At 47.7% G+C, this 22,110-nt stretch overlaps 1 protein-coding gene across 2 annotated transcripts in view; it reads right to left on the bottom strand.

The window, feature by feature from the left end:
- Nucleotides 1-22,110, bottom strand: part of COL27A1 (collagen type XXVII alpha 1 chain) — a 164,868-nt gene that overhangs the window by 45,375 nt on the left and 97,383 nt on the right. For both annotated transcript variants that reach the window (XM_030000304.2, XM_030000305.2), the window contains 9 exons: nt 18,429-18,482; nt 15,472-15,525; nt 14,589-14,642; nt 11,279-11,332; nt 2,505-2,558; nt 1,498-1,542; nt 1,283-1,327; nt 1,006-1,059; nt 154-207 (listed from right to left, as the gene is read on the bottom strand). In XM_030000304.2, coding sequence (XP_029856164.1) covers nt 154-207; nt 1,006-1,059; nt 1,283-1,327; nt 1,498-1,542; nt 2,505-2,558; nt 11,279-11,332; nt 14,589-14,642; nt 15,472-15,525; nt 18,429-18,482 — 468 coding nt within the window. The remainder of the gene's footprint in view (nt 1-153; nt 208-1,005; nt 1,060-1,282; nt 1,328-1,497; nt 1,543-2,504; nt 2,559-11,278; nt 11,333-14,588; nt 14,643-15,471; nt 15,526-18,428; nt 18,483-22,110) is intronic.

The following is a 22,110-nucleotide window of genomic DNA, read 5'->3' as shown; positions in this document are numbered from 1 at the left end:
GTTTACTTTGGAAGTTGACTTTCAGACTTGAGGGAAATCCTCCCGCTTGTGTCCCCAGGTGTGGAAGGATGGACCTCTGCACATATACTCCTCCCTCAGTCCTGCTACTCTCGATGCAAGAGGAAAACAATTAGGAGCAAAGATTAGACCTACCTTATGCCCGATTTCTCCCAAAGGCCCAGGTGGCCCCTGTGGTCCTTGTGGACCCTGAAATAGAGACACAAGGCTCTTCTCATACAACTGTTTTCATTTCTAAAGGGCCATCGCTTCCATGGCCTGTAACATAAAACACCAGTTCCCTCCCACATCACAGTGGAGTTACGCAGCATGCAAGAGATTGCCAGTGAGATGAAGAGGCCAGCGATGGGTGTGCTGAGGCACCTTAACAGGCAAACAACAGCGCAGAAGGCCCTTCATCTTTCTGGCTCCCACCTAAAACAACTGCATTTGGCAACCTGAAAATGCTTCGTCTATCCTCTCCCTTCACAGTCCAGGTCAGTCCCCATAGACACAGAGAAGAGGAGATGACCCCTCTTCCTGCTTCGGTGGTCGTCTTTGCCCTCCTCGAGGTCTGTGTCTTCACCTGTCACCTCCCAGTGCCTTCCCCAAAGCTGTGGGCTCAGTTCTGACACCATCAGCCTCCGCTGTGGTCCCCCTTCAGCTCTACCTACCAATCCAGGCCAACTCCTCCTGTTACATCTGACCCTGTCCCAGATCCAACCTTGCCCTTCTTTTCTCCCTTCCCTTTGGAAATCCAGCCCAGGCTGTATCTACACTCTCCCTGGTTGATCCACAGCCCTCTTTTGCTTTCCAGAGTTCTGACCTTGTCTTTCCTCATGCCTCTTAGGACTCTAGCCAAGTCTTTCACATCTCTGACCACGCTAGAGCTGGCAAGGAGAGAGAAGCTGGGAAAGGGAATAAGTGGTGGGGAAGAGACAGAGAAAGAAATGAAGCATCTGTGTGTGCAAGGAAGGACAGATGAAGAGAGAGTGATAAGACACTTGCCGGGTCGCCTGGAGCCCCTTTTGCTCCTGGAGGTCCAGAAGGTCCTTGAATACCCTAGAAAAATTAACACCACCAAGGTCAGCTCCAACCCCATAGCAATCCTTCATGCCTCTCAGCAGTAACATGCATCGCAGAAATGCTACAGTAAAAGGAGTGGAGAGATGGCCCCATAAGTGTGAGACACTGTCCAAATTCTTCCTCCTGGACCAGGGCTCAAAACTTAGGGACTTGAGCAAAACCGAGGTTATGAAAGGAAGCACAAGGGATGGACACTTACTGGGAAGCCACGTGCTCCTGTCTCCCCAGTCTCACCCATCTTCCCCTGTGAACACACAGTTACAGCAATTAGCAGCTGGGAACGTTCTGAGACGCCTGCGGTGCTTTGGCCAGAAGAAGCTGCAGTTCCCTGGGCACCGTGTACATGTGGGTACCCCCATGGGGGACTGATACCATGCCAGGTTTGGCAGGCACTGGCTCTCACAGAGGACATACCTGCAGCCCATCTGGCCCTAGCTTGCCTGGCTCCCCTGGTCGGCCCTGCAAAGCAAAAAGACAAAGACACATTGGCAGGAGCATGAACTATTGGTGATGCTCTTCTGCCCCAGCCCATCTACTCTTGCATTTTTGTGCATCAAATATCCCCTCCAGTTTCCTGCAGCTTTTGAGAGGTCAAATGCCCAGCATCCTGTCCTGAGGAACACCCCAACCAGCAGGGACTGTGGGCAATGTGCTGCATGATCTAAGGTTTTTTGAGCAAACACTGCTTTGGAGGAAGCTGGGATTCTCAGGAGACTCAGCACAGCCCTGCTTGGCAGTGCATGAAATAAGGGACATTCCTCATCCAAATTGCATTCACAGGGCCACGTGTGCCGTGCAGGGGATGGAGTCCATGACATTCAATGGTAGGACAAGGGTCCAGCTCTTACATCAGGCTGCTGCCAAAGGAAGAAACTCTCTCATGCACCCATCTCAGAGGCTATCGTGGACCAGGCTCACCCTGGATGAGGGTCTGCTTGGGCAGGGTATCTGCCAGGCTCTCTTTGCACCAGGCATCTCTTGCCCTGTGTTTTTTCCTGTCCTAATCTAATTAACATGAATTACATCAGAACAGATGCGTATTCCCTTAGGTCATATTTTACCAGCCTTGTTAAATTGCTCTGATTTTAGTGCTACGTTCACATGTAGCAGTCAAATGCACTCACTGCCGGTTAAAGCTACTCCCATTCCTGTGAGGGACTCTATTTTTTGACAGAGGCCCTTTTATGTTTGTGGACTGTCTCTATATTCAGGGTCTCAGACCCAAGCAGCAAGGGCCTTGATGCCCATGTTGGACAGATTTTACTCTGGTTGCATGAAAGATTCATCCTGCTTGTTGATCCTCATGGATCGATTGAACATCCCCTGTTCCTGGAGGAGTACATGACCTTGATCCTGCCCAGAGCATTTCACAACACAGCTAAGAGCAGCCTTGGCCAACCTGGCCACCCACTGGCACTCACCTTGACACCTCGTGACCCCAGCTCGCCTACTGGTCCATCAGGCCCTCTGGCACCCTGGAAAAAGGCAAAAGAGAGGCAAAAATAAGAACAAAGAGTATATATCTCACTGGAAAATACAGCAGTCATCCTAACTTTGGCCCCCAGGAAAGTCCACGAGATCAGACCTGGCTAAGCCAACCTGTACCTGGTTGGGTTGAGCACAGCAGCTCACAGCCGAGGACTCAGAAGATCCTTTCTGTGTTTTGTTGCTTCATTTCTCACCATTACCAGCACACAGCACCAAAATACTTTTTATTGCTGTTAAACCAACTACCAACCGCAGACCAAAGCCCGAGGAGAAGAGCAGACCAGGAACAGCCCTATTTCAGACAATGGTTACGTGACAACAGTTCTGCAGTGCACAGACTTGCAGTTCTAGCTTTATAGATAGCAAACCTCTTCCTTCCTAGAAACCCCGTTTTGCGAACTGCCCCTGCCCTTAACTCTTGGCATACCACCCTGTCTCATGGTCACAATCAGGGCAATAAAGCTACAAAATACACTGAGGCACACAAGCCCCCACCATACAGTACCTTCGCAATTGTCCTGTGCTCCAAACTGCTCCTAAAGAGCAGGGTGTATTTGCTGGCAGCTGAACTCCAAGCCTTCAGCTTCAGTTACCTGCTATTTAAAGAACTGGCTGCCGTTAAGGATCAGACAGGTGCTCATGCATATGCATGCTGGGAGGAGCACAGCCTGCCGTGCCCGCTTTGGCATGTCTGGTCCTACGCCCGGCATCTGCTCCTGGGTGTGTGCACGCATGCAGCAGGCATGAGGACCTCGGGAGGTGTACGGGACACGCACACTGCTGCAAATGCTCACGGCACGTACAAGAGTCCAGACAGTGAGCGATCCTGGACGTGATTAGCTAAAATTGAACAATTCGTGGTACAGCTCGGGCATCCTTGAGGAAGGGGTGTCCTTGTTCTTCCAGAGGGTTCTAAGTGAGGAGAGCCCTGGGAAGAAGGGATAGCTGTGATCTAGCTTTCAAGCTAATTTCAGAAGAGCTGAACGCACAGCCCTCTGCACCATTCGAACCCCAGAAACCAGTGTGTCACACTGACAGAGAATAAACAGAGCCACAGTCGGGGAACAGTAAAAAAAGGGCATATCGAGAGACTCTATTAACACACGTCATGTTCATAATCAGGCCATGAGCTCAGTTAGGACTCTTAGGCGCTACTGCAGTATAAATAATAAATAAAAACACAGAGCGGTGCTAGAATGTAGTGGTAAGCGGAATCCTGAGAGCAGGCCAACGCGGAAATAGAGAAAACAGGAGCCAATGTGCTTAATCGGGATGCAAACTGAGTGCCAAAAGTAATAACAGAGCTAGGGAGCCAATGCGTTAGAAAAGCAACTCCAATATGACAGGCAAGAGAGAGAGACTCACAAAGAAAGGCAGTGTAACAGCAGAAGATGCATAGGAAACTTAGCCAAGTTATTACAGCAGACAAACATTGTCAATATAAAATAATGCAAAAACTTCTACTGCGCTTGGCAAAACCCCGTGCCGCTGAGTGTACCAGAGATTAAATAACCAAAAGCCTGCATTGCGTGCCAGTAAGACACAGCTCTAAAGAATGCTCAGCCTGGTCTCCAGGACAGATGGACAGAGAAGGACTGTGCACCAGATGGGAACACCACAACCACATGGGGTGTTTCACAGGTTGGTGCTTTGCTGATGTAATGGCAGCTCTCACCAGCCCTAGAACCCAAGTGCCCCAGCCCATGCTGGCCACTGGATCAGAAAGCAGTAAAGACCAAATCCACATCCCTATAAACCTCAAAGCACAATGACATAAAACAGAAGGTCATTTAAAAGCAGGGCTACTGACAGCTCAAGTCAGGCAGCATTAAGTTGGAGTAGTGGGAGACCAGAGCTTGGAGGCATCTGGGGAGCTGCCTGGGTGACCAGGACACCCAGCAACCCAGCAAAATACACAGACCTGCCCTGGGCTGGGTGCTGGGCTGCCCAAAGAGAAGGGAGGCATTAGCACGTGTATGGCACTCGCACCCTAGGAAAGCACCCTGCCACCCAAATTCTCATCCTCCCTGGAAAACAAAGTGTTCCCCTCCTCTTTGAGCAGCCATTCAGATATTTTGTGCAATTACATCTTTATTATATGAGATGATGGGGTGACCTGCTTGTGAAGAACGGGAAGGGTGTGCAGACGGGAAGGATTCAATAGCTCAGTCCTCGTATTACAGAAGGAGGGAGCAGGGATCAGAGACGAGTGGGACATGGAAATGACAGCGATGACCCAGGTTAGAGGTTTCCATTCCAGGACAGATGCTGCCAGGGAAGGAAAGTGGGATGCGTCTGGCCCCTCCAGACCCATCTTCTGTAGCCTGTCCTGCCCTGTCCTGCCCATTTGCCAGTGCTGGGCTGCTCTAGGCTGGGTGGAGGCTGTTGGGTGCCCTCAGCCCTCACTCAGCACTGCAGCAAGGGCAGTGATGCTGTGAGTCTCAGCAGTCCAACCCGGCAGGGCTGGCTGGCTGGCTGGGGAAGTGTTTACGGTATCCTTGTTTCTTCCAGCAGAGCCCTGTCACCAGCATTGCAGGATCTGCCAGGGCAATCTCACTTCACAGCAGTCACCTGCCTAATCTCATCACAACACATCTCATCGGCATCTGACCTAAAGAAGGAGAAAGTGACCCTGTATTTGCAAATGCATGTGGCAAGCTTCATCTTCTCCAGCCTCCTGGGCTGAAACCCAGGATAAAGGCTTCCCCTAATTTGCCCTGACAGGAAAGGCTACATTTAGTCAATTAGTTAAATCTTTAAAACTCTCTTTTACTGACAACGCCGGTTAGAGATGAGCGAGTGAGGTCCTGGCAGCTCTCCAGGGAGCATCCCATGCCAAACGCCGCAAGGCACAGCACGGTGCCTTCCCCCTGCAGACCTGGCGGCTTGGCCTTGCAGGCAAGGCTGAGCGCAGCTCCCTGGGCTCCCCTTGGTCCCCCACTGCTTCAAAACTAACTGCACAGCCAGGCATGCCTACCCTGAGCATGGCAGGGCAGACAGACCAGGGCAAGTGTGTAGAGAGGAGTCTTGGGGAACGTCATCCTAAGGGTGTGTACAGCATGGACCTGTCCTCAGAATGGGGTAAGAAGGGTGCAGTGAAAGGCATGGCTTTATCACTGGTGTCAGCATCTCTAGGAGCCTATGAAACAGAGAAGAAAGCTTTTCTTTAGTCTGTGTTACTATTTATATGGCAGTACACAGCCCAGGAAAGGTCCCACTGGGCCAGGGCTGTACAAACAGTGCAAGCTTCAAGTAGCTTTACAATGTAAACAGGAAAAAAAGGAAGGTTAAATCGAGATCTGTCTGCTCCTTTGCACATGGGCAGCCACGGCACAGACAGATACAGGTTCACGGCTGATGGAGCATTTGAGAAGCTGCTCAACTCTATCACCAAAGCCAGTTGGACACGAATATGTGGCTCAAAGGCATTGCCATGTCCATCTCAAAGCAGCTCACTCAAGGTCACGCAGGGAGTCAGGGACGTGCCTGGGCAGTCCCACTGCAGCCCATGAACCACAAGACCAAGTGTCATCACTCATTGCTACCTAAACAGATGAGTTTCCCCTTTTGTTTGTGTTGTCAGGAAAGAGGAGCCAAACTGGTATTGCGCAGGAAATCGCAGCTCTGCAACCCTGCGTCTGAATGCTGATCTTCCAGCTGCAGTAAGTCACACTTGCGCTGAGGTCCTGGATCTCAGCAGGCAGCAAGACACTCAGGGCTGGGCAGAGCCCAGCACTTCTTAAATTCTAGTTTCAACGTCTTATGTGGGCACATTTTTCACTGTAATCCCTGCGTAGGTCCCCACGGAGCTATGTAGTAGAAAGCTAGCATTAAGTCCTTGCAAGTCTCACCTGCAGTCACATTGTGCCCCCTCTAACCGTGAGTTGCTTTTAATGTAGGCTCCAGCAAAAGTAGCAAAGCAGGTCACAGTGCCACACGATCCATGGGTACCCAGGCCAAGACAGTATTTCCCTTAGAGATGTGCAATACTGAGCAGCACTATCAGCAATCCCAGACTAAACAAAGTGTTACGATGTTGGCTAGATAAGAACAGCTTTAGCTCACAAATGCAGGGCGATTCGGCTCCAGGCTTTGCAATTCAGGCCTATTGCTAGTCCATGTGAGGCAATAGAGATATACCCTGCTGCTAGAGCAGACAACATTCCTGCAGAACAAAGCTCAATGCTCAACAAGGTGTTTCCACAAAGCAGCGCTGCATTTCCCTCTGTTTAAACAGATACTCTGAGCTCAAAGAGAGACAGTAACCGGCCTCTGAATAGCAGAAGCACGAACAAGCAGTCAGTAGCTCTTTTCCAGAAATCCAAAGCTTCTTCCTTACCCCTTTATCCAAATATTGATATTTCACTATCACAGTCTGGCCAAATGAAAAGCAAGCAGATGCCTTGACTGAAGCTGAAGGGAGACATTGCTGGCCGTAGATCTGTAGCTAACTTTTCCTCAAACAGTTCTAATGCTTTTTCAGCCAACTAGAAAGATCCCTGTGAGCAAAACAATATACCTCTGCTTTTCTTCCATGAACAACTACTCAGCTGGGCCAGGACAAAGTAACTATTTTCAGGTTTGCTTCGATACCACCACTTTACAAATCCCTGCAGTCAGTGATGCTGCGAAGCATCGGGTCCGTGTGGCAGAGAGCGAACGGTCCCCACCCGCACAGAGCGGCAGAGTGCTGGGAGTGCAGGTGTGCACATCTTAACTTGTCTTTGCAGGCTTCACCTGGGCAATAGTTAATGCAGGAGCCTGATGAATGAGTGGCACAGTGGAAAAGATAAATATGCTTTGGGATTTGAAAAGCTCCTCTGAATCGCCTGAGCCAGTACCCAGCATCCCCTCTGGTGAGAGGATAAAATGCCAGAAATATCGACAGACACCTTGGCCAGAAGAACAGGGCAAGGGAAGTCACTTTACAGCAGGATTTCAGGTGCAGCTTTATGATCTGAGTTGCAAAGTCATGGCTCCAGTTGATATTTAACCTTTTGCAGAGATTCTCAGTCAATACCTGGGCTTTTTAATATCACTATCCTCAGTAAAGGATGCTGGAGACCGCACGTTTTCCTGCTGTGAGGAGCTGATTAACAGAAATGTGCTTTTGAATTTAAGTGAGATAGGGTGAGGGACTTGCTGAATCAGCCGCCTCCAAATTTAAGCCTTGATTTGGTTAAATAATTAGGTTTAAACATGTGCATAGCTGTCACTAGCTGACTGTTAAGCACATGTCTAAGTGCTACACTGAGTACAGATGAAGGGAAAAAAGCCTGGGCTCACATGTCCAAGTTTCTTGTCCTTAGGGAAGAGGAGAGGGGAAACCACATTTGTGGAAGATTGTTCAGTATCAGTCTGATGGGCTAAACAAAGACTTGGGAAGGAACAATAGCCCTGTCATGACTAAAAAGAAGGTTACAATTTTTAAAAAATTTTCTTTTTAAAATTTGTACTTATATCTTGACAATACAAAAGCTATCACAACATAAATACAGACCCCAAAGAGTCTCCATTGTTTTTTACAATCGAAACCATATTTGCTATTTACGTTTCCTTCAAAAGCAAAATTACTTTAATGAAGTATCCACAAACAGGGCTCATGGAATCCACAAACATCTGGAGGAGGCTATATTCATGTTTCCACTCTGAATTGAATTACGTCCCTTTTGTAAACTAGGATAGACAGAGGGTAATGTCTGAAATTACAGTTGGGGGATCACTTCCCCATCCTGAGAAAACCAAGAGCCGGCATAGCAGGACACACTAAGCAAACAAAGAATACTGTGTGCCTGGAATATCTTCTGAGAGTATGAAGAGAAGGAAAACGTGAGAGAGAGATATACAAACCAGAAATCCTCCAGGCAGGAGATCTGCTGGTCCTTACATTACCGACTTTCCCACATCATATTCACTGAAATCTGTAGGATTTCAGAGAAAACCCTGAGTTCCTCCTCTCTGTTGGGGATCTTTGAAAGAATGTCTGTCTCGCAAATTCTGTATGGATTATATCACTGTGGTGCTCAAACGCACCAAACCTCCATCATGCCACGGTCCGGCAGCGGGTGTTGAGGGCAGGATCGGTGCAGGGCACCAGCAGCAGATCCAGACGCTCAGCGCCCGCTGGCAGAGGCTTACCCCTCTCTGATACCGGTGTCCTTAGGGCAAGATCAAGACCTTAATGCACCCTCTTCCCCAGGCACTGCCTCCTGTTCTACCTCCACATTCTGCACTTCCCGAGGTGACTCTTTGCAGGGCTCTGCGGCCAGCTGGGATAGAGCCACTGCTGCATTTCTGGTTTTCAGGGTTTGGGTGCACTTTGAAGTCTGGGCTTCCTCAGTGGAAGAATGTCCAGGGGGAGGGACTGGCACAGGATCTGCCGGACTCAACATCTGGAGAGGAAATGCAACGGAAGGCCATAAAGCTGAACGTCTCTACCATGTGGTATGTCATTTTGAGGATGGACAGTGCTGGCAGCAGTTGGTGTCCTGCAGGATTTCTCCTGAGGGTTTGGCACCCTCTGTCTGGATCTAGCTACACCCAAAGGTAGGTCCCTGCTGTGCCAGCCAACCTCCTTTCTTAGCAGCTGAATCTAACTTTGTTCTTGGTTTTACCTCCTGTGATAATAAAAATCCCCTTTGTCATTCCTGACAGTATGAGCGGAGCTGAAAACGGCCTGGTCAGCTGTACTTTCCTTGTGGGCTGAGGACTTCAGGCCAATGCAGATGTAAGAAGCTGAAGAAGATTTATGCGCGTGAATCTTGCACAACCCAAGAGCCAAACACTGCAGTTGCACGCGGCTGCCTGCCGTAAGGAGAGGCTCAGTGCCAGGGGATGCGGCTGGCATTCCCGGCTGGCGGCTGGGAGGAGGCAGCGCTGGGACTCCTTCTCTGTCACTGCACACGTTAAAGGCACTGGCAGAAATGTCTGGTCCCCTTGGAAGACCCACCTCTCCAAGAGCCCACACAGTCGGCAGCCTGGATTCATTCAGAAGGTGTTTCCCATTCAGCTCTGCGCTGTAGTTTTAATTTGAGATGTTTTCTGCTGTCCATTCAAAGCCTCCCATGAAAGAATGCCTCCAGTTTCTCATCTGTCATGATCATGGATGTCCCAGACAGCTCAGTTAATTGCTGCTATGTAGCACAGAGAAACCTCGCTCCCCAGGGGACCCTCCAAGAGTGAAGCTGGAGAATGAGATCCATGGGCCTTCCCACCAAGGAGAACAGAGGCAAGGAAGCTGTTTTTCCCAGCCACAAGTTAAAAGCTGAACCCTGATCTGCATCTGCTGGTCTTGGATGATACTGGTGTCCTTCTAGCTGTGTTTTAAAGTTTAAGCAGTTCCAGGGTACAGAACTCTGTGGTTATAAAGCTGTCTAGTTGGTTATTCCACTTCCCTTTGCTGGTCTCAGCTATTTGAAGAGAGTATTAGCCCTGGTATAGAGAAACATGTGCAATCCTTGGCTGTCCCGAATTCCCCAAGCATGAGTTGCGGTAGAAGCAGAGACTGGGGGTGGGTAAAACGTATAGTTTACTCCAGCCTACGTCTTTGAAAATGAAACATGGAAACAGACATCATAAGATCCTTGGAGAGAGAAATGCAAAATATGTTGTTGTTGGGGACTTCAGCAGAACCCATGTGCACTCACTATTAATACTTTGTAAAGCAGCCGGACAAAGAAAAACAACCCAAAGCAGGGATGCTCCTGCAATAAATGTCCCGTTGAAGAAGAAAGATTGAAGAGCTCAGTGGGACATGGGTTGGATGTCACAGGCAGGAAAACAAGCAGCTTTGGCAGGTCTAGAGATCATTCTGCTGTTGGCTGTCACCCAAACAGAGCAGGAAGAACCATACCTGATCTGACACAGAGTGCTTGTGAAATATTTATCCAGTGTAACGTGTACTTGTAGCACTGTCAGTGATGCTAGTTAGTACCTTTACACAGCCCTAGGCTGGGGGTCTGCTCTTTCCAGGCAGAGTGAGGATCACATATGCTTTACAATGTGGTATTGTTTAGATATGTATAGATAAAATCAAGGCCTTGCATTGTGGGCTGGAAAAACCCATAGAAAGACACAGGACATGCTTATAATTTGATCTACTGACAGTGCAAAACACACCTTTCTCACAACCCTGCAGAATGCTGCCAGAAGATATTAATCCTGCGAGACTGAAAGGGAAGACACAGGAGGAGTAGGCTTTTCGGCTCCTTGTCAGCTCTCTTTCTGCCTGCCTTGTCTCTTAATTCTATTTCATGGCATAATATTTCCTGCTTTATCTCTGGTTAAATCACAATGCTTCACATCTCAGCGGTTCTCTGTCCCTTGGCAGCAAAGGCACCTTTTCTGGCCTTCCACCTCCACCCTTTTCCCCAGCTCAGATACATCCTCAGATGACTAAATCTTCACCATCCTCATCAGAACTGTCCGTAAACCCCGTTTTGACACTGCAGGTAGTTGGAAAAGACAAGCTGGACTACTTCCACGATAAACTCTACACTGGGACACCCCTCTACCCATAAGTGTCAATTGCATTCGCAGCCCTGGTGAGACTTGCTTCAACGACCGCAGTCTTTATACACAGCAGACGCATGGCTGTGGAGGTGCTGCCCCAACTGCTGCTCATCTTCACACCCCCAGGCTAATCCACTGGATTACTATTCCTACGGCTGAAAGACAAGCGGGATAAAAGCTCATGGAAATTGCTTACCCTGAGGCCTTTCATCCCTCTTATCCCTGGTGCACCACGGACTCCTGCTGGACCCTGGAAGGGGAAAAGGGAAACAAAATAAAGATGGAGGAGGAGGAAGGCAGCAGCTGTTGGTAAGACCCCACATCCCTACGTGATCTGCAGGGGTCTCAGACACAGACCGTTGACTAGTAGGTTGGTTCATTAAACTCTTGCCAAAGACATTACCATTTTTACTTGTCTATAAATGGTCTTTTTTTTTAACTCACTGATTGCCTTTGGATTATGAACATTTAGGCCAAGGACCCTGGCTGAGGTTTGTATGCTTAAGTATCTGCAGGCTGTTGTCTAAGTGGTGCAATTTGAAGAGAAGTCGAACATCCAGAATTCCCTCCGAAGCTATTAAAAGCAGCTGTTGCTCAGTATCTGTATAAAGATAATAATAACCAGGATCTGTTTTTCAGTTGTCCAAATACAAAATCAGACACCTCATCTTAGGTATCCAAGTTTGACCTTTTCAGCCAAATACTAATTTTATCTTCAAGTAACTGTTGCCCTGTTAGTGCTGCATAAATATTCATACTGGCAGATAGATGCTAATTTCATTTGGACTGTTGGTGTTGCAGATGATCCTGTTCTTCTTACACTTACAGAAAGGTTTCAGGTTTTCTTTTAACTTGTATTTGTATGCACTTGATTCATTAATGTGCATACAGAAAATGCAGAAGAAAAATAAACAGCTTTTTTTTCTGTTAGAATATTTATCAGTTTCAAAAATTAAAGGATATATTCAATTAACAGGACTTACTTCTGTATCATAACTTTAAAAACCCATATGTAAAGTTAGTGCCTTCTGCTGTCAGAAGAGAAAACCTCAGAATGACACATTCCATTCTTACTCTCTCAAACATTCCACATCAAGTTTTGCTATTTATATATTAATAGCTTTTACCAACTGTCAACCCTCCAAACTCCACCAAGGATCAGAACAAAATTGGACTGTGATCTTCCTACTGCTTGTACCACTGCCACTAATAAAGATTTTACTTTTGGAATGGAGGTATCTTTCTGCATGGCATGTAAGTTCAGAATACAAGTGAATACAAGTGCTTAGCTGTTCTCACTCAAGATGGAAAAATCAGTGGACTGTAACTATATTTGTAATCACAGTAAATCTCAGTTTTGCTAGTGAGGTCAGTAGCGACTGGCACAGACAAGTAGTAGATGTGTCAGATGCCTGTTTTATAGAGATTTTTATGATAAACACATACTGAAATGAAATTCTTTGTTGGTATTTGGAATATCCTCCTGGAAGTCTCAGTCTACCCCAAATAGCTTATGAAAATACAAGCAGAGAAACATTCGTTGTGATGGTAAAATGTTGAGGGAACAACTAGATACCATGCTGCGAATTTCAAGGAACTGCTTAGGAGAAGATGAGTGACCTTTAATATACCTATATGTACACATTATTTTCAAAACTGTGTATTGACACAAAAGATGTACGATGAGGCTGAGCAAGAAGAGGGAAAAGGAGTTCACAAGATTCAGTGAGCGGAAATTAAGGGCAGAGTTTCCTACCATTGACTATACCTTTGCTTCCCATCCCCAGTCACCCTCTATTGAATTAATCAGCCATCAGAGCTGCTAAGGCTCACTGGATAGCTGGATAAGGCTCACTGGATAGCTTAATCTCAAAGATTTTAACGGTTTAGGACAAACAACAACAGCATGCCTCAGGTCTGGCTTAAAAAGCAAATAATGAATATTTGGTGGAGAAACAGGCAGAAACAGCTGGAGTTAATGAGCAGGGATTTGATATTAGGGGATTATTTGATTTACTGGCTTTGTGGGAAGTTTGACTTATTGAATTATGACTTTTTAAAATGCAGTCTTGGAGGAAAAGTTTTGCTTGGATGAACTTATATTTGCCTGCAGGAGAACAGGGAACTAAAGGAAGCGGAAGGACCTGGGGACGGTCTCAGCTCCCAGAGCTCCGCAGAGAGGTTTCGGCATCTCCAGTCAGACCCGATGCTTCAAATCATACTGTTGTCGTCATGCCCCAGTGAAGTAAGACAAAACTCAGCCTCAATTAAGGTACTAGTTAGTGGTGCACTAGATAGTGCTTCAGGACTGGGAGCTCTTTACCACAGGGCCGGTGCAGAACCTACCTCTGCCAAGGACGCCCTCCTGTCCTCTCCTGTGCTCGCAAGTCATGCAGCAGCTAATGTGCTGGGAAAGTTGCTGAAAAAGGGACATCTAGAGATATCCAGCTGCCTCCTAGACTTCTGGCAACAGCAAGTGCTGCCATGAGGGGCCACAGAGCAACTCGCTGCTGGGGGCTACAGGCAGAATTATGGTCCTTTTATTGTAAGGGCCTGGCCAGTGCCATGTTGCTGCTCTTCAGCTAGGGACGGGTCGCCCCAAGGTGCTGCTTGACCTCAGACCTTTTCTTTCCCTCACCTCCATTGACTTGCAACCGTGAAATCTCTCTCCAGGCAGCAGCTGGCTGCAGCCAGTGGGCCCACAGCATCCCCGAGCTCCCCGCAGTGGGCAGAGCTGCCGCTGATCTGGAGGCCAAACCTTTGGCACTGCGCGGGCATTTCACTACTGCGATCTTCCTCCCAATTAACACCACTGTGGGAATTCACACACTGAGCAAAATCCATTCCCTGTACTTGCCCAGAGCTGCCTTTCTTTTGGTTCCAGCAAACAACATGGAACGGCATTTGTGCTACTGGGAGAGCCGGAGCTCTGTCTAAACAATGGCTGTGGGAAACTGGAGCCACATTAAAATGTACCTCCACACCAATTGCACGCTCCAGCCACAGCTGCACATGTACCAGATGAGCCCATCCAGACGGAGGGTACATCTGGGGGCAGCTGTTCTGCTGCTCCTCTCACTCCAGCAAGGGTCTCTGAAAATGCATGGTGCAGTCACTGCATGATGTAGTCACCGCATGATACAGTTGCTTTATCGCGTGATGTGATCGCCATACTGCCAACAATTCCCAGCAGAAATAGAGGGCCTTGCAATAACATCTTGAGCTAGTGAGCTTGTGTCCTGCTAAAAGATTGAGGCTGGATTGTGAGTTTTGGATCCCCCATTAGGTAAATGAGCTACAAAAGTTTGAATTAAGCACCGCTGGTTTTTTAGCATCTCTTTCCAAGTTGCTCCCTCCCATGCCCCATCCCTTTCCCCATATCTCTTGTTCATATCACACTCAAATCAACTGGGACACAGTTGCTTGACTCAGCCCATGAATGCCCAGGATACGGGATGCTGATTTTTGCTGTGTGGTGTTACAAGGTGATGATAGCCTTTACTTACTGTTGGTCCAGGAATCCCAGGAAAACCCACTCCTCCTGGTGTCCCAGGGTGCCCCTAAAAGGGAAGGAAGAAGAATACCCCTGGTGTGAATTCCCAGGATCTGCTCAGCCCTTCTTCCACCAAGTAGGAAGACAGGAAAAAAGGCATTGCTGGTTGCTTGCAGGGTCAGGCAGGTCTGTTATTTGTCAGGGTAAAATTGCTCAGGGGCAGATGTGGAAGGCCAGACTGTCAAAAGCTCAGCTCCAACCTTGCTGGCAATATAAGCAGCTGGATTTCCTGAACAGCCCAGGAGAGAATGGGCTGAATTAATATGAAAATCTGTCTTTGGGTCTTGCACTATGATAGACAGGACGTAAGTGTCAGAGCAAGACAGGATCTTGCTGATGTCCCCTCTGTTAAACTCCTAAACAAGGATCCCCAAATGGCAGTGCACATAGCACAGCAAAACACCATGAGCGTGCTGCCCAAGCAGCCCTGCACGTCCAGCTGCATCGGCAGCTTGGTGGGATGTGAACAACAGATCACTGTTCCCGGGCCCCGACTGTTCAGTAGCCGGGATGCTTGGAAACCGGCAATCCTTCAGGTGCTGTAGCTTGCAGTTCCTAGTTACCTCTACTTGACACAACAGGTCCTCAGCTGATGGAGCTGCAGAACACGTGACGAAACCCAATGTTTCTCTGAGGGGGAGACTGCTGAACACGACTGCTGGGGAGAGGTTATACCTCAATATCCAGTCAGTCAAATGGCGATTCCCATCCCCGCAGAGACAGGAAGAATTTGCAGCTGTTGGCATGTAACTAAAAGACCATGAGAAGCTGCACCCTTCACTAGGACAGAGAGAGAGGCAGCAGCAAGATCGAGAGAATGCAGACTTACTCCTTACCATCGACCCCTTGACTCCTGGAGGGCCTGGGGGTCCCACTGAGCCGCGGTCGCCCTAGGAGAGACACAGGTGCATGGGGAAGAGTGAGGACTTTTGCTAACAAGCACTCTGCGCTGGCAGCAACGGGGATCTAAAGCAATGAAACAACTAAGACATCCACAAATTGCAGTCTATGCCACCAGATTTCTACCCGAAAGGCTTCCAGTACAGAATAATCATCACCCTCTTTCAAGTATCCATCTCATCAGAGTAGTTAAAGGATTACAGCAAGAATTGGCTAATCCTCCGTATCCCAAGAGAGGGGACTTTACTATTGCCATCAAACCACCAAGGAACAAGAAACAAGCATTGCACTCAGGACCACCTTCAACTCTGGACAGTGCTAGGACTGGATCCCAGGAGATCTCCAGCCCCTCCCACCCAAGGCACGACATCCCTCTCTGTTCTGCAGTATCATAATCCCTACACGTTCTGGTGTTTTTAGAGGCACGGATTTGAAAGCTGTGGTCTTGAGGCCCTGCTGAGAGCAGGGAATCAAGTTGGAAGAAAAACAGAGATGCTGCCTAGAATAGAGGGCTGGTGCTTTCAGAAGGAGACCGAAGGCATTTTGGGGGAATCCCTATCCTGTGGCTCATACTGAGACCACAGTGTAAACAACAATAATCTGGAGGCCTGCATTTATGAGGGGTTCGGAGCCGGATGCCTCCATGGCTCTCCCTAAAGATATTATCCCTTCTAAAACAAGCCACTGTTTGGCATTAAAAACTTAACGTACCAAAAACCGCACTTATTAATTCCAAAAGTCTTACTTATCCCCACATACAGAACATCTCACTTCCCCTGAGTACGTACCTGGCCCTACAGCTCAGCCAAGAACAGGAGACAAGGTGTAAGCCTCCGTGAGCTGACGCAAGGGCAAGTTGAAGGCATGGCTCTACTGACGGGATGTCAACTGCTCCTTTTTGGAGACGGTGGCAATTCCCACCATGACTGCCTGTACTTGCCCTCGCAGCCCTGGTAAAGCACCGGGAATTAGGTGTGTTATGTTTGTGTGCTTGGGGGGATGAGGAAGGAGGAGTTAGCAAATGCTGCCAAGTAGTTTACGCCCAAAATCTGACCTACCTTCCAACAGCTAAAATGTAAGGGGAAATATTTTCTAGGCTCTAAGCAGCTTATTAAAAACAAACCCCAGAGTTTGTGTTGTCACCAGTTGGCCCTTGTAAACTAATGTAAGGATATTTTTCCCTCTGAATGCATGGATTTTATTAAGTATGTATTAACTGTATTGTTCTCTTTGATAATCTTTGGATTCCACTGGCTTCAGTCTTAAGTTTTGCAGCTCTCAGGATGGAGATTGCTGACTCAGCTGTGTCTAATGAAAGCGTATTTCCCACTTCATTTAGCTCACAACAGCATAGTAAGCTGTAGGATGCTATGCCAACTGGAGGCCTGATTGAGGTTTTGATTAGATTATAGTTATTTCTGTCACCCGTAAGTTTGTCCTGGTGGAGAAGAAGTCTGATGGAAATCACAGCTGTGCTGAGGATCTCTTAGGGCAGATTTTCAAAGAACAGCCCGGGTTTGCCTTGACACCAACGTAACATCATCATGTTATGGAGTCAATCTGCAAGATGAGGATAGCTCATGTGGTCAAGGCACTGGCATGGAAGTCAGAGGGCCAGATGTGAATTTACTGGAGTGGGGAAAAAGATCTTCCCATGTCTCCTGCATGGCAAACCCTTTATTCCTCATTCAATTCAGGGCTGCAGCTGCCGTTGAGATAGCTCACTCAGGCACCAATTTTCTGTGTAACCACGTTGGACACGTCACAGACTCTTCATTCCTCTGTCTTCCTTCTGTAAAATGCAGCCCACATCATGTCATACCTTTTAGTTCTTGTGTGCCTTGACAGTTTGGACTGAGCCTGCTTCTGCTACTGCCCTACCAGAGACCATCTAGTGTAACGGGCTTTCCAAAGGCTGCTGCAGACAGGCAATAAAATGCATTTGCAACGAACACAGTATAACTGTCACAGAGTCTTGACATCATTACCCAGAGGACAGGGCTTGAAGTAATAAAAGTAAGAGAGAGAACTGATGTGTGGAATGCATCATTTTATGCTCTTTACTATCTTTATGGCTGGACTGTGAATAATTAAACCACCAACGAAAACCAGCAGTCTGCAACTGAGATACAATGAATGACACAGATGATTTGTCTTTGGAAGCTACCCCCGAATAAAATTTTACACTCTAATAGAAAACAAATTAATGTCCATTTACATTTTTTATGGAAAATAAAGCCAGTTTTCTTCCTGAAGGAAGCATGTATCTGTACTGTACACAAGAGGGCACCAGCCCTTAGTAGCGTGCCCAATGCAGCCACAGGGGCAGCCAGACTGGATGGTCCTCATCAAATAAAACAGGAAATATTTGGACCAGACTTTGCTTAGATAGGTGGCTGCACTCTTGTACCTTCTCTGCACCTGAGAAATTGCTGAGACCTCCTGTTCAATGCAGGCTCAGCCCTGGTCCTGTGCGACCCCACTGGGAACTCAGCATGGGCTTGTGAGCACATCTCCGCACAAATCTGTAACCTAAACTCCTTGGACTCCTCCCTTGACCGGGAACACAGGGCTGATGGGCCCCTCATTCCCAGAAAGAAATAGAACTGTCTGTCAAATACAAGCTTTCCAGCAGATTATGAATGAATAAAGCTTAAATTTTCAGAGAATATTTGACAGCATCTCCTGGGAGGGCAAGCGCATGTTAATTCCTAAATGTGAAGTGGATGATTTTTTGCCTGGCCCAAGACTAGCTCAGACACCCTAGATGTGCTACATTCCCAGCTGGGTGTTGCACTGACATGACAACTTAAATCTCCACAATATTCCTCCCGCCCCACTCTTCCTCATCCTGCAAAAGTTCTAACAACCAATTCGTTGCAAGCAATCTTACCTTTTCTCCCACTATTCCAGGCTCCCCTACGGGACCAATGAAACCCATTAGACCCTGAGGAAAGAGAAAAGCACAATTAATTTTCACTTTTATTTGCTGAGAAAATAAACGGTTTCTTTGGTCCACCTTGCTGGTTGAAATAGCACAGCATCCCTTGTATACTGCTCAGTAATTCCTACTGGCTACCAGAGCGGACAGAGTTGCTCCCGGCCATGGGAATGTCTAACTCCACAGCTGGTTCTGCTTTAGGCGCCAGCTGGAACGGCAGCACTAGGATCTGCAAGAGCCACAACACACAGTATAGGGGATGAGTTAAGCACGTTTCGTAGAAAGGCTGAGTCCATAGCGTGGCTTTGTTTTGCAACCATTTCCCAAAACGTCAGCGCAGCTTCCCCAAGAGCATCGATAGCGGGAGCTCCTGGGTTGCACAGAGTCTGAGAGTTGCCATCATTTTAACTGCTGTACCGGGTAGACTTCCTCTGGGTTGATCTGAGCTGCCTCAAACCCTTGTGCAAATTAATTTTGCCCTGGAGAGTGTCATGCTGTTGGGATGTCAGTAGGAAATAAAGGTCTGAGGACACAGCCAGAGGGGCCAGCAAGGCAGGAGATCTATCACGCTACTCAGAAACTATCTTGGGGAAAAAAAACCCCAACAGTCTAAGCTCAGGATTTGACAACATTTGGGATAAAAAAGAAACAAACAGAACTGCTTCTAATTAGAAAGATGGAAACAGATGCAATCTCAAGCTAAGATTCCTGAGGATTAAAATACAGCAGCCTCCCTACCAACTTCAGCGGGTTTCTGCCTCTAGCGATGCAAAGGACCGTCCTCTCTGCCACGGTAGGCACTCTCTCTCTCACTGCATGATTCTCATGGCCTCATCCCTAGTCCCAGCAAGGGTCATTGGGAGATATCTATATTTAGTTCCTCCGATGACTCTGTAACTAAAGAGATTTATCTCCTGTTGAAACACTTCATAATCTGCCCACAGTTGGCATGGGTGGTGTCAAAGGAAGCCATGCCTCAGCTTGTTTGATTTTAAGCAACAGTCTGATTGGTACTGGGAGGTGGCTGCTGAGCAAGTCAGAGACAGGAGATGGACTCTCCAGTGGTATCACCCTACTCTTCCTCTTTTTTAGAATAATTTGGAATCTTCAGAATAAATTGTAAAGTTCCTCTATGCAAATGAATCTCACCTTTTCACTTCAACGTCAAGGAGGTTTTCAAATGACACACTCAAGAAAACATTCAGCATGAACAAACACAATGGGGAAAAAAGCTACACTAGCAAGGCAACTTCTGGAGTGTGGTCTCAGAAAAGGAAGAGCTTTTCACCCTGCTATCTCCTTTCTGGGGGAAGAGCAAGAAAAGCAGCAAAAGTTTCCTCTCTGTACTCCTGCTTCATTGCTTTTTCCGTTCCCAGCTCGCCTGACGTGTGCAGTTCGTAGAGGAGCTCTCTGCAGTCTGCGCATCGCTGTGGTTCTGTTTACATCTGTGCGCTGACAGTGTACAGTGATACCACTCAGCTACAGAGGAGCATCCAGCGCTGACAGAGCAGCCTACTCACAGGTTGTGCAAGTCCTCCTGCCACCAAACCCCTCCCTCTCTCTCTCCATGAAGTTACGCTCACAACAAAGCTGTAGCACAAAATAACCAGCCTCATTGCTATTCCCATATGTGTGAGGCTGAGCAGACCCATTCAGAGGCAGAAAACACAATGCGGGTCACTCTCCAATGACTTTTAGAGGGAACAGCTTCTGACCATGACTCCAAACACCGAGAGACTTCATGCATTAACATTCCTCGCATGGTGCAATTAAATGCCATCCTTTGAACATCACTGGAGACAGGAGCTCCTCAATGAGGCATGCTGATGGGGTCAACAAAAGCATCTCTCACTCGGATGCTCAGCTGGCTTCGCCTCTTGCAGGGAGCAGCCACACACTCTCTGCTCCAAGCAGCCCCTGTCATACTCTGGCATGGGAGCAACATCCAGGTGAAAAATGTTTGGAAAAAACTCATGAGAGAAAGCAAAGAGTTCAGCAGGTATGTCGGAGCCTAGAGTTAGACACTTGTGTTAGAAATTCATCCAGAGATCACGTCCCAGGAAACTGGCATGCCACTGTGCTGTGATGGAAATAGCAATTAACCACGGGAAGACAGCTACTACCAGGAAAGCTCTACTATCCCATCAGGGGCTTGATGTCACCAACCCTTCTGACATCAGCACTGAAATGGTCTTTGCTGTGCCTGAAGCAGGCCCTGTGCACAAGCGTGCCATTGCGGCCAGGCTGCACGGACAAGACACACGTGGGAGCAAAGCAGTGCTGGACTCAGCAGCAGATTGCCCAACGCAGGAACAAAAGGGAGAGCAGGCAAATTCGCAATATCTGCATATGCAAGGTTGCCACTGGGTGGCATTGCTGAAGGCTGCTAATCAACTATCCTTTCAATTAGACACAAGTGCAGATACACAGCTGATAACTATATCCAGTTACTGAAGTTTTCCAGTAGCCCAAGGCCACGAAGGCGGCAAATGTTAAGGCAGAGGAGAATGGCAAAACAATAAGATGAAACAAGGAAATGCATTGCTAGGCAAAAATACAATAATAAAGCAAGAAAAAATAAATCTGTTCCTTAATTTCCAATTTATCAGAAAAACTGCAGAACAAACTCTTTCCCTGGGAAGATGCTCTCTTTAAGATATTTCTGGGTTACTTAGGTCAGTCCCTGCAGAAGAAGAGAGATCCCTGCTCTTGCAGCAAATAGTGTTACCATTCAGAACAAGACTGTTTCAAAAACACTTCTGAGGGGCATTGCATATTCAAACTCAGGCTTGAAGGCTAATTTTCTGATACGCTGTCCAAGCAGCATCAGCTCCCACCCTAAAAAGTCTCTAAGGAATCTGGGTCATGAAGTGAGATATACTGGTTGTGCTTCCCAGCCAACCTGGTGGTGCTCTACAGATGGTTTGCAGAGCACCGATTGCAGCATGCCAAGCAGCCCACAAACCCAACACCCCCCTGAGACCCCACTTGCTGTCAAAGACGTGCCACTTGTTATTGCAGCTTGTATAGAAACCTGCCGGCGCTGCCAACGCAAGCGGGGTAGAGGCAAACGCCGTACCTGCTGCGCGAGTAAACGTCACGATGGAAAGGGAGCACAGCCAAAATTTCTGGCCTGGTTTTCACTCCAAAACTGGGGAAAATTCTGTCTGCGCTGGTACATGGTGTTTCTGCTCAAGGGAAGATGTCACTGCTCCCTGTGTACCCAGCAAGAGGAGCATCCCACGGCATGATCGTGATAGAGTAGGGACCGAAGTGAGATGGCAGAGCAGGGACCCTGTGACGTGGCCAGGCTTCCAGCACAGTAGCTCTGTAGTGTTTGCAGCCAACACCGTCTGCTCTGGGCTAAATTAGCTAACATTGCTGCGTCTGCAAGCAGACACAAACTGAGGTAGATATGTCTAGGCAAAATAAATCTTGGTAAATTATTAAGAGTATATGAAATAACTGGGGGAGATTAGGTAATGATATTCTTCACTGGCCAAAATGGAATAGACACTAAAGGGAACACAAGCAGCATAAGATTTAGGTTTTAAGAACCAGAAAAGCCACCGGTGGCAAATATTAAATCAAAGCAGACATGAATTGTGGCCATTACACTAAAATGGCTGCAGCA

Source organism: Aquila chrysaetos, chromosome 24 (genome assembly GCF_900496995.4).
Source record: "Aquila chrysaetos chrysaetos chromosome 24, bAquChr1.4, whole genome shotgun sequence".
NCBI lineage: Eukaryota > Metazoa > Chordata > Aves > Accipitriformes > Accipitridae > Aquila > Aquila chrysaetos.
This window is presented reverse-complemented; position numbering and strand designations above follow the sequence as displayed.